This window comes from Hypanus sabinus, chromosome 26, assembly GCF_030144855.1.
Source record: "Hypanus sabinus isolate sHypSab1 chromosome 26, sHypSab1.hap1, whole genome shotgun sequence".
Classification (NCBI taxonomy): domain Eukaryota; kingdom Metazoa; phylum Chordata; class Chondrichthyes; order Myliobatiformes; family Dasyatidae; genus Hypanus; species Hypanus sabinus.
The window spans coordinates 42,813,471-42,829,183 of NC_082731.1; the positions used below are offsets into that span (position 1 = coordinate 42,813,471).

A 15,713-nucleotide genomic window follows, 5' to 3' on the forward strand; every position below is an offset into this window, starting at 1 on the left:
CTTAATCTGCAGCCACAACAACCATCCTGTTATATATTTAATATTTCAATAATCTTGTGTATACATAGCTTGATTAGGTGTTCTTGTTTATTAAGATAATTAATTATGGACTATATGTACAAAAACGTTAATTGCATATGTTATCTCACTACCATGTGATACGTGTGCGCTTTGCTTGATGTAAAAGATGAAGTCACACCCGTACTTTCAGACTCCCCACACCTTCCTTTGGATTTGCTTAATACCTCAAAGCTACAAAACAGAACAGATCCAAACCAGCGAGCACCGAACCGTTTCACCGCGCGTAAACGAACCCCGATGTCTCTGAACACTCTCAGCTCAGAAGTTTCACCAACACAAGATGACAGAGATCCAGCATCTGTGTCTCTGGTCTTCGACTCCCCCACCACAGGAAGCATCCTCTCCACATCCACTCTATCTGTGTCCTCTGGTCCCAGACTCCCCCACTATAGGAAACATCCTCTCCACATCCACTCTATCTTTGTCCTCTGGTCCCAGACTCTTCCACTACAGGAAACATCCTCTCCACATCCACTCTATCTGTGTCCTCTGGTCTTCGACTCCCCCACCACAGGAAACATCCTCTCCACATCCACTCTATCTGTGTCCTCTGGTCTTTGACTCCCCCACCACAGGAAACATCCTCTCCACATCCACTCTATCTGTGTCCTCTGGTCTTAGACTCCCCCACTATAGGAAACATCCTCTCCACATCCACTCTATCTGTATCCTCTGGTCCCAGACTCTCCCACTATAGGAAACATCCTCTCCACATCCACTCTATCTGTATCCTCTGGTCCTAGACTCCCCCACTATAGAAACATCCTCTCCACATCCACTCTATCTGTGTCCTCTGGTCTTCGACTCCCCCACCACAGGAAACATCCTCTCCACATCCACTCTATCTGTATCCTCTGGTCCCAGACTCTCCCACTATAGGAAACATCCTCTCCACATCCACTCTATCTGTGTCCTCTGGTCTTCGACTCCCCCACCACAGGAAACATCCTCTCCACATCCACTCTATCTGTGTCCTCTGGTCTTAGACTTCCCCACTATAGGAAACATCCTCTCCACATCCACTCTATCTGTATCCTCTGGTCCCAGACTCTCCCACTATAGGAAACATCCTCTCCACATCCACTCTATCTGTATCCTCTGGTCCTAGACTCCCCCACTATAGAAACATCCTCTCCACATCCACTCTATCTGTGTCCTCTGGTCTTAGACTCCCACACTATAGGAAACATCCTCTCCACATCCACTCTATCTGTGTCCTCTGGTCTTAGACTCCTCCACTATAGGAAGCATCCTCTCCACATCCACTCCCTCTGTGTCCTCTGGTCTTAAACTCCCCCACTATAGGAAACATCCTCTCCACATCCACTCTATCTGTGTCCTCTGGACCTAGACTCCCCCACTATAGGAAACATCCTCTCCACATCCACTCCCTCTGTGTCCTCTGGTCCTAGACTCCCCCACTATAGGAAACATCCTCTCCACATCCACTCTGTGTCCTCTGGTCTTAGACTCCCCCACCACAGGAAGCATCCTCTCCACATCCACTCTATCGAGATGGAAGTTTAATGGGCAATGAATGAATTCCATTTGGTAGCTGCTGATGGTTCCACGTGAGAAGGCAAGAACCAATCAATTGTGAGCAGCTTCTGGCCGTTATCTAAGAAAGGATGTGCTGACATATGAGAAGGATCAAAGGAGGTTCACAAAAATTATTCCAGGATTGTAAAGCATGTCATATGAACAGCATGTGATGTGAATTCACTGGAATTCAGAAGAATGAGGGGTGACCTTATTGAAAGCTATTAAATGGTGAAAGGCCGCGATAGAGTGGATGCAGGGACGATAGTTTCCATGATGGGAGTGTCTAAGACCAGAGGACATGGTCTCAGAATAGAATGGCATCCTCGTAGAACAGAAATGAGGAGGAATTTCTTTAGCCAGCATGTGGTGAATCTGTGGAATTCTTTGCCACAGGCAGCTGTGGAGGCCAGGTCTTTATACATATTTAAGGCAGAGGCTGATAGATTCTTGATTAGTCAGGGCATGAAAGGGAGAAGGCAGGAGATTAGCGCTAAAAGGAAAATGGATCAGCCATGAAGAAATAGCAGAGGAGACTCGATGGGACAAATGGCCTAATTCTGCTCTTGTATCTTACGGTCCCGCAATAAAAAAAAACTGAATTTAAAGTAAAATAAATAATGCACAAAAAAGAAATTTAAAAAAGTAGTGAGTAGTGTTCATGGGTTCAATGTCCATTTCGAAATGAATATTATGCTGTGTAGCAGCCATGTACCATATTAATCAATTGGATGTCTCCTGGTCTACAATTTACCCTCTGTTGTCTGAATCCTATTCATGAAACCAGGTGTTGATTGCATTCATGCATATGCAGACATGTATTATTTAAGTGAGAGTTTCCTGTTCTGATCTGCATTTTAAATTTAATCTACAATCCATATTCAGATCTGAAGGTCGGTTGCTGAAGTTAACATTTGCTATATACCCTAACTCCAGAATAGGTTCTAACAGCCTTGATAGAGTGGGTAGTGGAGGGACGTCTAAGGCCAGAGGACACAATCTTAGAATAGAGGCATGTCCTCTCAGAATGGAGGAATTTCTTTATCTGGAGAGTGGTGAATCTGCGGAATTTGTTACCACAGGTGGCTGTGGAGGCCAAGTCATTGGGTATATTTAAGGCGGAAGTTGAGACATTCCTGATTAATCAGGACATGAAGGCATACAGGGAGAAGGCAGAAGATTGGGCTGAGAGGAAAAATGGATCAGCCAGAATGAAATGGCAGGGCAGACTCGATGGGCCAAATGGCCTAACTCTGCTCCTGTGTCTTCTGGCCTTAATAAATCTAACTGGGAGCTCAGGACAAACCAGTCTGGAGAATTTAGGCATCACACACTGAGGGATTAAGAGGAAGGGCGGAGATATTCTCCCCAAGGGAAGGTGGATGGACACGTACAGAAGAAAGGCATAAACACAAGAGATTCTGCAAATCCAGAGTGACACACAAAAAATACCGGAAGAACTCAGCAGGTCAGGCAGCCTCTATAGAGAGGAATGAAGTGAAAGAGGAGGAAAGGAAAACAAGGTTCAAAGTTCAAAGTAAAGTTTATTATCAAAATACATATAAGTCACTACATAAAACCAAGACTTATTATCCTGTGGGCAGGATCAAGAAATATTTAAAATAGCAAGTACAAAAGGATCAATGAAAGATCAACCAGAACATAAGATAATGAGATAAAGAGTTGCTTAGTTGTAGCAACTGTTCTTGCAGGTCACCCTTGGGCAAGGTGCTTAGCCCCCCCCACCAATCAGGGTCACGTGAAGCTATGGGAACAGGTGGTGGATGGTTGTACGAGCAGCCTGTGTGTATCACAAGTCCTAGTTATGCGACCACTGACACCAAGTAGACAATCTCTGAAGAGTAGTGATAATGGCTGGGAGTCACCCCTCTTGTAAAGACACTTCCCAGAAGAAGGCGATGGTAAACTACTTCTGTAGGAAAATTTGCCAAGGACAATTATTGTCATGGAAAGACCATGTCACCCATGTCATACAACATGGCTCATAATGATGATGATGATAATTGTGTAAAGAGGAAAGGGAGGAACATGAACAGACATTGCTCCCCTGTGAAATAACTGTGTCACGTTTGGCATCTCATGTTCCTGATTAAGTGGGGTTTTGTTAATATGATGCACTAATTTCCATTGGTTAGACAACACTAAAAAGAGGTAAGGAGACATTTCTTTCCCACTAAGTTTACCTGGGAGCAGATTTGATGAACCAGGGTTGAGAGAGTAACCCTCAACCCTGAATATGCTGGAAACCCAGAGTAACACATGCAAAAAACCGGAGGATCATCGACTGTTTACGGTACTCTCTTTCATAGATGCTGCCTGAGCTGCTGAGTTCCTCCTGCACCGTGCGAGCTAGTCAGAGAAAATTGAGTGTGTTAGGGGCAGTTAGGGTGGTGGTGGCGTTCAAGTTCCAACAGTGGGCGTGACAGGGAATGAGGAAAGGTGCAGCTGACTCATATTGTTTCATATTGCCAAATCATATCGTTTCCTCGCGGCCCGGTGGTTGGGGATCACTGACCACTTAGGGAAGGTGCGCTTTACACCTCCTTTGGTAGAGACGTATCTCCACTCTGCCACCCAAAGTAAACCATTACCAGCATCAATACCAAAGTCCTGCTGAGCTCCAATGTACTTGAAAAGTGGGTACTTGAAGGAATCTCTCTCAGCTTGCCTCAGAATTAAACAGGGGTTTGGTTTGGTGAAGGGTTTCTCCTTGCATTTTTGCAATGAGAGTGAAGTGGAGGAGTTGATAGCTGGTGGAATACCAGACAAGCAAAAAGCAATCAGTTACAATTCAATCAGAGTAACTCTCCATTTTAATGTCTCTAGAGCGAAACCAGCAATAAATCACAGATTTTATGAGCTACCTCTTGTACCGAGATCAGATGCAACACAGCTGAATGACTAAGCAGCTCTGGCGAAACATTAAAAACAGTTTACCCTTAGAACAGAACCAAGAGACAAACATTCCAGGAGATATTCAACATGGCGGTTGAGTTTTCTTTTGGGAACATTCCAGGGTCTGTACAGTTGAGAGGAGTCAGATAAATTCACCCCATTTCCAACTGGCCTTGTCACCTTTGTGTTCTTCCTCTCTAACTCTCATCATTAACTATTTCATCAGTTTCCTCGGAACACGTTAAGTATGACCATTATCAGTATTTACAGATTTACATGGAAGGAGGTCTATCCAGGATGTAAAACAGCCACAGCTCTGCCCAAGATTGCAAAACAAAAATGCAGAGTTTGCAGTATAGTCTAGTCCAAATATTCCTCCCCTCCTCCTCCTCTCTTTTTCTTTTCCCCACTCTGATCTTTTACCTCTTCTCACCATCCCCTGGATCCCCACTTTCCCTCTCCCCTCTGGTCCACTCACTCTCCGCTCCTTTCAGATTCTTTCCTCTCCAGCCCTTTACCTTTTCTACCCAACTGGCTTCGCCTCTCACCTTCTAGCTAGCCTCCTTCCCCACTCCCCCCCCCCCACCCTTTTACTTTGGCATCTCTCCCTTCCCTCCTCAGTCCTGATGGAGTGTCTCGGCCCGAAACGTTGACTGTTTAGGGTTTCCATGGTTGCTGCCTGACCTGCTAAGTTCCTCTTGTGTTTTGTGTATGTCGCCGTGGAGTGATCTGTCCAGACGGTATGCAAACAGAAGTCTTTTTTCTGACTGCACTTTGATATAGACGAAGATAACGAACCAATTACTGACTGCCAACTGGATGGCCAATCAATAATTTGTCCCTATGGCGACCCCTGTTCTTGCCCTTTCGGAGACGTTCCCTCACCCTAATTACAAGAGATACTGTAGGTGCTGGAAATCCTGATCAACACACACAAGATGCTGAAAGGAACTCAGCAGGTCAGGCAGCATCTATGGAGGGGAATAAGTAGTCGGCATTTCAGTCTGAGACCCTTCATCAGGACTCCATAGATGCTGTTGAGTTCCTCCTGCATTTCGTGTTTCCTTTATCCAATTCATTCCTTCCCCGCCACCACTGCAACTTAAAGACCCACGCTGAACAAGAATCCTTGACCCGTATCTCTCTCCACAGACGCCGCCAGATCTGCTGAAAGCTTCTAGCAATTTTTGCTCCGATTTCAGGATCCGAGACAATTAGAGACAGGCCCAGCAAGGTGTGATCTCAGGAAACACTTCTTTGAAGACGTGAGTTTTTAAAGCTTCATACTTGCGAACTGGGGACACATTATGTGACCACTGACTGGATACAGTACAATTAAACCTGGTATATTGTTGCTGTCAGATCATGCCTGACCATTCCTTGTGTGCAACGCAACCATACTAGTAAGTTGGAGTCACAGAATAACAGAGAACTACAGCCCATCAAGTCCATGTGGTACTATTAGTCTGTCTAGTCTCATCGATCTGCCCCAACCATACCCCCCTCCCATTCATTAACTTATCCAAACTTCTCCTAATCATTGAGATCACCTCTGCTGGCAGCTTGGTCCACCAACTGAGTGCAGAAACTCCCCTTCACATTCCCCTTAAACTTCTCACCCCTCACCCTTAACCCATGACCCCTAGTTCTAGTGTCACCCAACCCTCACTAGAAAAATAGCCTGCTTGCATTTACCCTCTCTGTGACCTTTCACTTTCACCTGAATCCCATGTGGTTCATAATTCTTATCGACCGTCCATTCTTCAACCAACATCGAGAAGCATGATTTTATCTTCATTTTCAATCCCCACCCATGGTGAAGTCCATCCACAATGTTTTTACAACTAAAAAGGACACCATGGAGATAGCTAAATGACTATCAAGGAATTTCTTCTCTCCAATGAATTTTTGGAATTCCAGACCACAGATTATACATACAGTCAGGACTGACACAGACAGGGCAATAGGGCTGATGCTGAAGGAACTCAGCCCGTCAGGTAGCACCTGTGAAGGAAAATGCCTCAGGTTGAAACCCTTGCCCAATCCCATTCATGTTCTAGAATCAGGCTTTGGCTTGCATCTGAAACGGAGAGGAATTAGGACAACAGGAAACTCAAAGGATTTGTGGATTGGGCAGGGAAGTTGAGTTCAGACCAACAATGGAATTGCCCGCGATCTTATCAAATGACACAATATCCTCAAGGGACTCAATCCTGCTTTCAGGACTGTCCAATACAGTCAAGAATAATAGTGATCATTGAAAAACCATGACCGCCCACATGAGGGCCCGACATAGTTGTCTCTGCAAAGCTGCATTGCCTTACCTTTTACAGAGATGTTTGGCGGGGGCCCCTCAATCCGGAGGTTCCATGGAGGGTCCCCCAGGTTGGCGAAGTCCCTCATGCGGAGGTAGCTGATGGTCAGCCGGATGATGGAAGCCTTGTCGAGCTGGCTCGTGATGGCACCCGGTAACGGGAGCATCTTCGCCAGCTCGTAGAACTCGAAGTTCTCCTTGCCTCGTCGGAATCGGGCAGCATTGCGAGACTTCTCCTTCCGTAGCGCTTGCAGGCTAGGAAGAGAAGGGGGGAGAAAAGAAAGATCTAGATTCTTTCCACAGTCTTTACCAATCGCTCATCTTTCTCAACCCTCAAAGTCATGCATGTCAGGAGAGTTCCTTCTTCAGACTGGATCAGGTTAATGTAGAGTCACAGAGTTATAAAGCACAAAACCAGCTCCTTCAGCCCATCTTGTCCAAGCTGCTTACCTGAGTCGGTCACATCTGCCCGGCTTTGGCAATGGATTGTGACAGGTTTTATACCCATGAGAACCTCAACAGATTGACTGTGAGAAGGTGGTAAGTGTGCACGTGGGCCGATTTATCGCGCAGTGAATCGATTGGGCCTCCTGCACACAGAAGGCTCTCTCTTTTTTGCGCGGGCTTTTGAGCATTCCCATTTTCATCCCAGCGGGCCGGCTTCGCTGCTCCCTCACGGTAAGCTGCCTCTCGTGCACAGTAGCTAACACGACTCAGTAAAAGAACGTTTTAGTCCTACTACCCCTTTGATCGTTCTTGGTCTGGGTGCAGGTAATGACATATAATGAGATGTCAGACTCACGGAATAATATAGCACTGAAACAGGCTCTTCCGCCCAACTGGTCCATTCTGACCCATCAAGGCTAGTATGATTTGCCCACATTTTGCCCTTTTCACTCTACATGAGGGGTTCCCAACCTGGAGGCCAAGGACCCCTTGGTTAATGGTATTGGCCCAAGGTATAAAAACCCCTGCTCTAAGTCAAGGATTCCCATCCTTAGCTCCACAGACCCCAGCATTGGTCCAAGGTATAAAAGTTCAGGAAGCCTTGCATCATAATCCTAACTGTCTCTACCACTTTCTTGAACGGTTTTTACATTGTCCAACTACTGAGCACATCTACATGAAACACCGTCACAGAAAAGCAGCATCCATCATCAGGGACATGATCTTTTCTCGCTGCTGCCATGAGGAAGGAGGTACAGGAGCCTCAGGACTCGCACCACCAGGTTCAGGAACAGTTACCACCCCTCAACCATCAGGAAGAAGGTACAGGAGCCTCGGGACTCGCACCACCAGGTTCAGGAACAGTTACCAACCCTCAACCATCAGAAGAGGATAAGTAAACTCACCTCCACCCATCATTGAAATGTTCCCACAACCAATGATCTCACTTTAAGGACTCATCATCTCAGGTTCTCGTTATTTATTGCTATTTATTTATATTTGCGTTTTCAATTTGTTGTCTTCTGCAAAATCTGGTCGATATTTCAGTGATCCTGTTATAGGTACTATTCTATAGATTTGCCGAGTATGCCCGCAGGGAAATGAATCACAGGGTTGTAGATGGTGACATTGGTGAACTTCATTAATAAAACTTACTTTGAACTTTGAACACTCTGTGTGAAAAATTTTCCCCTCAGGTCCCTTTAAATCTTTCTCCTCTGCCCTGAAACCTGTGCTCCCCTGCTCTGTGAAAAAAACTATGAGCCTCCACCTTATCTGCACTTCATGGGGTTACAAACGTCAGCGAAACAGACACAGTCCATCCAGCTTCTCCTTATAACTCAAGACCTCCCATCCTTTTGAATATTTCAGAACCCTCTTTACCTCATTGTACACTATGAATATTCCCATTAAACTCTCCCACGACAGGGACATCACGTGTTAGATACAGACTGAAGCTCCCTCTACACTGTCCCATCACACATTCCCAGGACAGGGACAGCACGGGTTAGATACAGAGTGAAGCTCCCTCTACACTGTCCCATCACACACTCCCAGGACAGGGACAGCACGGGTTAGATACAGAGTGAAGCTCCCTCTACACTGTCCCATCACGCACTCCCAGGACAGGGACAGCACGGGTTAGATACAGAGTGAAGCTCCCTTTACACTGTCCCATCACACATTCCCAGGACAGGGACAGCACAGGTTAGATACAGAGTGAATCTCCCTCTACACTGTCCCATCACACACTCCCAGGACAGGGACAGCACGGGTTAGATACAGAGTGAAGCTCCCTCTACACTGTCCCATCACACACTCCCAGGACAGGGACAGCATGGGTTAGATACAGAGTGAAGCTCCCTCTACACTGTCCCATCACACACTCCCAGGACAGGGACAGCACGGGTTAGATACAGAGTGAAGCTCCCTCTACACTGTCCCATCACACATTCCCAGGACAGGGACAGCACGGGTTAGATACAGAGTGAAGCTCCCTCTACACTGTCCCATCACACACTCCCAGGACAGGGACAGCACGGGTTAGATACAGAGTGAAGCTCCCTTTACACTGTCCCATCACACATTCCCAGGACAGGGACAGCACGGGTTAGATACAGAGTGAAGCTCCCTCTACACTGTCCCATCACACACTCCCAGGACAGGGACAGCACGGGTTAGATACAGAGTGAAGCTCCCTCTACACTGTCCCATCCACTCCCAGGACAGGGACAGCACGGGTTAGATACAGAGTGAAGCTCCCTCTATACTGTCCCATCACACACTCCCCAGGACATGGACAGCACGGGTTAGATACAGAGTGAATCTCCCTCTACACTGTCCCATCACACACTCCCAGGACAGGGACAGCACGGGTTAGATACAGAGTGAATCTCCCTCTACACTGTCCCATCACACACTCCCAGGACAGGGACAGCACGGGTTAGATACAGAGTGAGGCTCCCTCTACACTGTCCCATCACACACTCCCAGGACAGGGACAGCATGGGTTAGATACAGAGTGAAGCTCCCTCTACACTGTCCCATCACACATTCCCAGGACAGGGACAGCACGGGTTAGATACAGAGTGAAGCTCCCACTACACTGTCCCATCACACACTCCCAGGACAGGGACAGCACGGGTTAGATACAAGAGTGAAGCTCCCTCTACACTGTCCCATCACACACTCCCAGGACAGGGACAGCATGGGTCAGATACAGAGTGAAGCTCCTTCTACACTGTCCCATCCACTCCCAGGACAGGGACAGCACGGGTTAGATACAGAGTGAAGCTCCCTCTACACTGTCCCATCACACACTCCCAGGACAGGGACAGCATGGGTCAGATACAGAGTGAAGCTCCCTCTACACTGTCCCATCACACACTCCCAGGACAGGGACAGCACGGGTCAGATACAGAGTGAAGCTCCTTCTACACTGTCCCATCCATTCCCAGGACAGGGACAGCATGGGTTAGATACAGAGTGAAGCTCCCTCTACACTGTCCCATCACACACTCCCAGGACAGGGACAGCACAGGTCAGATACAGAGTGAAGCTCCCTCTACACTGTCCCATCACACACTCCCAGGACAGGGACAGCATGGGTTAGATACAGAGTGAAGCTCCCTCTACACTGTCCCATCACACACTCCCAGGACAGGGACAGCACAGGTCAGATACAGAGTGAAGCTCCTTCTACACTGTCCCATCCACTCCCAGGACAGGGACAGCATGGGTCAGATACAGAGTGAAGCTCCCTCTACACTGTCCCATCACACACTCCCAGGACAGGGACAGCACGGGTCAGATACAGAGTGAATCTCCCTCTACACTGTCCCATCACACACTCCCAGGACAGGAACAGCACGGGTTAGATACAGAGTGAATCTCCCTCTACACTGTCCCATCACACACTCCCAGGACAGGGACAGCATGGGTTAGACACAGAGTGAAGCTCCTTCTATACTGTCCCATCCACTCCCAGGACAGGGACAGCACGGGTCAGATACAGAGTGAATCTCCTTCTACACTGTCCCATCACACATTCCCAGGACAGGGACAGCACGGGTTAGATACAGAGTGAAGCTCCCACTACACTGTCCCATCACACACTCCCAGGACAGGGACAGCACGGGTTAGATACAGAGTGAAGCTCCTTCTACACTGTCCCATCCACTCCCAGGACAGGGACAGGATGGGTTAGATACAGAGTGAAGCTCCTTCTACACTGTCCCATCCACTCCCAGGACAGGGACAGCATGGGTTAGATACAGAGTGAATCTCCCTCTACACTGTCCCATCACACACTCCCAGGACAGGGACAGCACGGGTTAGATACAGAGTGAATCTCCCTCTACACTGTCCCATCACACACTCCCAGGACAGGGACAGCACGGGTTAGATACAGAGTGAGGCTCCCTCTACACTGTCCCATCACACACTCCCAGGACAGGGACAGCACGGGTTAGATACAGAGTGAGGCTCCCTCTACACTGTCCCATCCACTCCCAGGACAGGGACAGCATGGGTTAGATACGGAGTGAAGATTCCTGCATATTGTCCTAGCACACACTCCCAGGACTATTCAACACACGGTTTAGGCAGTTATTTGATCCTATGCTCTGGAAGTTTTCAGTTTAGTTGGGTGGCATCGTAGCATAGTGGTTAGCACAATGATTTACAGTGCAAGCAGCCTGGGTTTCATTCCCATCACTGCCTGTAAGGAGTTTGAGCTTCTTTCCGTGACCACATGGGTTTCCTCCCGGTGATCTGGTTCCTTCCACTATCCAGAGACGTACCGGTTGGTTGGTTAGTTGGTCATTGTGAATTGTCAATGTGAATAGGCTCGGATTAAATCGGGGGATTGCCCTGTGGCAGAGCTCAAAGGCTCCGGAGGGGCCTACTCTGCACCGTATCTCAATAAATAAATAAATATTCATTTATTTCGATTTAGATTAATTTATTTATCACACGTACATACATATAGTAAAATGTGTCATTTGTGTTAACAACCTCAGGCCACACTTTAGTTTGTGCAGATAGCAGCAGGTGATTGGGTTGCCTACAATCTTCTTCGAGCAGAGGCCCCCAGCCTGGGGTCCACAGACCCTTTGCTTCATGGCATTGGTCCATGGTATAAAAATGGTTGGGAACCCCTGTCTTGGAGGAATGGTGCTGATTGCCTTAGCACACAGACTGAGGGACAGTTATTATTGAGCCGGGGTCTGGGTACCTCAGGTTGGTAACCCCTGCGGTAGGGGAACCAAGTCCCTCTTGGTGAGAATCTCTGGCCTCTCACATGGAAGCCTGGACGAAAACTTGGGCACATTTACTGCAGGAGGGTGGGAGATGAAGGGGGCTGCTACGTGGCGCCGCTTCTGGGGCTGGGGTTTGGAAATTGAAGACACATGGGCGCAGATGCCTTGGGGCCAGTGGCTCTGAGCCACGGATCAGCTGAGGAACATATTTGGAAACGAGAAGCACTGTGTCCTGCCAGAATGAGACACGAACCACGACAATATTTACACAGCTGCTGTGGAAAGAGACAAAGGCAAAACAGCTCCCAATTGGAATGTGTAAAGCTTGCCGAGCCCCTGGCACGGCAAACCAAGGCGAAAGCGTGCGAGACAGCTCTGGAAGCACATACTCAAGATCCTTTGAACAAACATGGAGCCTTCTCAGTGAAAGCCCAACACGTCTTTGTGGCCAGACCGCATGCACAAGGGAGACTGCAATGTATCCCAGCACAGTCTGAGAATCAGGTGATAATTTTCCAAGATTTAGACCATAAGACTGTGAGATACAGGGGCAGAATAAGACCATATGACCCATCGATTCTGCTTTGCCATTTCACCATGACTGATCCATTTTCCTTCTCCTCCCCAATCTCCTGCCTTCTTTCCGTATCCCTCCATACCCTGACTAATCAAGAATCTATCAACCTCTGCCTTAAATACACCCAATGACTTGGCTTCCACAGCCGCCTGTGGCAAAGAATTCCACAGATTCACCACTTTGGATAAAGAAATTCTCCCTCATCTGCGTTCTAAAAGGACACCCCTCTACTCCGAGGCTGTGTCCTCCGTTCTTAGAATCTCTCACCATCAGAAACATCCTCTCCTCATCCACTCTACAAGGCCACTTCACCATTCTACTTAATTTCAGTGTGTAGAGGCCCAGAGTCATCAAAACTCTTCATAGGACATGTCTCTCAATTTGTACAATAGGCAACTCCAATGGTCAGTGTTGACAAAAGAACTTACAATGACTTATATACTATGGGCACTTTATTAGCCTTAACGTTACATCTAGTAAACCAATGAAAACTGTCTGAACAGAAATGTTATACCCATTAACATAGAATGGGATGTTAAACTCACTGAGTCTTCCATCTTGGAAACAGACCCTTTTGCCGAAATGGTCCATGCCACCTAAGCTGGCCCTACTTGCCAGAATCTATTGATGTTGAGAGTTTGAGACCTTCAAGCTCCTAGGAGTACACATCACCAACAGCCTGTCCTGGTCCAATGTGTTGGCGCGTGGCCAAGTGGTTAAGGCATTTGTCTAGTGATCTGAAGGTCGCTGGTTCGAGCCTTGGCTGAGGCTGCGTGTGTATCCTTGAGCAAAGCACTTAACCACACATTGCTCTGCGATGACACCGGTGCCAAGCTGTATGGGTCCTAGTGCCCTTCCCTTGGACAACATCGGTGACGTGGAGAGGGGAGACTTGCAGCTTGAGCAACTGCCGGTCTTTCATAAAAAACTTTCCAAGGCACAAATCCATGGTCTATCGAGACTAACGGAGGCCTACACACTACCTGGTCCAACCACATTGATGCAGCCAAGAAACCACGGCCATCACCATCAGTTCTTCAGGAGGCGAATGGAATCTGGTGTGTCCCCATCAACGCTTGCCAATTTTTACAGATGCACTGCAAAAAGCTTCCTGTCTGGATGCACGAGGGTCTGGTCGAGAAGCTGCTCTGCACGAGGTCACAGAGAGCTGTGGTCTCTCGGAAACCCGCAACCCTTCCCCCTCCAAGGACTCTGTCTATAATCTCACTGCCTCAGTATAGCAGCCAGCACAATCAAAGACTCCACACACCCAAGACATTCTCTCTTCTCCCCTCTCCCAGAAGATACAAACAACATGGAGAACCAGACTCAAGGCTTCTTCTCTACTGTTATAAGACTATTAAATACATTCAGTGGCTACTCACCCTATACCTAATCAAGTGGACACTGAGTGTATGTTTGCCATCTTCCGTTGCTGTAGCCCATCCACCTTATGTTCGATGTGTTGTACTTTCAGATGTGCTCTTCCGCACACCACTGTTGTAACACCCGGTTATTTGAGTTACTGTCAACTTCCTGTCAGCTTGGACCAGTCTGGCCGTTCTCCTCTGACCTGTCTCATTCACGAGGAGATTTTGCCCACAGAACTGCCGCTCGCTGGACGTTGTTTTTTTTTTGCTTTTTGCACCATTCTCTGTAGAGACCGTTGTGTGTGAAAATCCCAGGAGATCAGCAGTTTCTGAGATACTCAAACCACCCCATCTGGCACCAACAATTATTCAATGGTCAAAGTCACTTAGATCACATTTCTTCCCTCATTCTGATGTTTGCTCCAATCATAACCTGAACCTCTTGACCACGTCTGCATGCTTTTATATAATGAGTTGCTGTCACATGATTGGCTGATTAAATATTTGCATTTGCGAGCAAGTGTATAGATGTAACTTACAAAGTGAGCACTGAGTGCAGTCCCCTGTATTGATAAATTGGATTCTTGACCTCCTTAATCTACTTTGTTATGATCTGGCACCTTCCCATTTACCTGCAACAGCACTTTCTCTGTAGCTGTTAACACTTTATTCTGCGTTTAACAACTGTTTAACATTGTTTTCCCTTGTTCTATCTCAGTGCACTGATCCGTCTGGACATTACACAAGACAAGTTTTTCACTGTAACTCAGTATATGTGACAATAATAAGCCAAATCCAATTGAAATATCCCTCTGAAATTCTCCCATCCGTGTCTCTGTCCAAGTGTCTTTTGTATGTTGTCGTTGTACCTGCCTCGATCACTTCCTCTGGCAGCTCGTCCGTACACACCTCATGCCATTGCCTCTCAGGTCATCTTTGGATATTTCAGAATCAGAATCAGTTTAACATCCCTGGCGCACACCCGTCATGAATTTTGTTGATTTGCGGCAGCAGTACATTGTAACACATAATAATAAAAGCTATAAATTACATTAAGTATTACAGTACTGTAGTCATTTTATGTATTGCACTGTACTGCTGCAGAAAGCAAATTTCATCACATGTATGAGTGATGATAAACCTGATTCTGATCTGGGTCTCTATTGTGGACTGAGAGTGGGAAGGGGGCAGGGAGAAAGGGATCATGGTTGGGAAAAGGGGAAGGGTGTGGGAAGCACCAAAGAGACATTCTGTAACAATCAATAAACCAGTTGTTTAGAATCAGATGACCTTGCCTGGTGTCTCAGGGCTGGGTGTGCCTGCACCCGTGCGACATCCCCCCCCCCCACCCCAGCGCTCCTTTTCTGCCACCGGTCCCACACCCCTCCCGCGGTGCTCCACCCTCACCATTCCCAACATCCTTTGCTCCCGCCAGATTTACAAACTCGCTCTCAGCTCCACATTGACAAATACAGTGCTGTGCAAAAGCCTTAGACACCCTAGCCACCTAAATGTGCCCAAGACCTTTGCACAGTACTTAGGCACTTGTAACTAAACTACAAACCGGCCTGTCTTTGGAATGTGGGAGGAAACTGGAGCACCCAGAGGAAACCCACGCATTAATGCAAACATAGAAACTCCTTAAAGACAGTGACGGAATTGAACTTGGGTCACAGGTGGGTGTAAAAGAATTACACTAACTGCGATGT

The 15,713-nt window shown here is 47.4% G+C and overlaps 1 protein-coding gene across 1 annotated transcript in view; it reads right to left on the bottom strand.

The window, feature by feature from the left end:
- LOC132381756 (neuronal PAS domain-containing protein 3-like) overlaps positions 1-15,713 on the bottom strand; it is a 611,027-nt gene that overhangs the window by 355,454 nt on the left and 239,860 nt on the right. Inside the window, exon 3 of the mRNA XM_059951328.1 lies at positions 6,861-7,105. Within this exon, the coding sequence (XP_059807311.1) occupies positions 6,861-7,105 (245 nt within the window). The remainder of the gene's footprint in view (positions 1-6,860; positions 7,106-15,713) is intronic.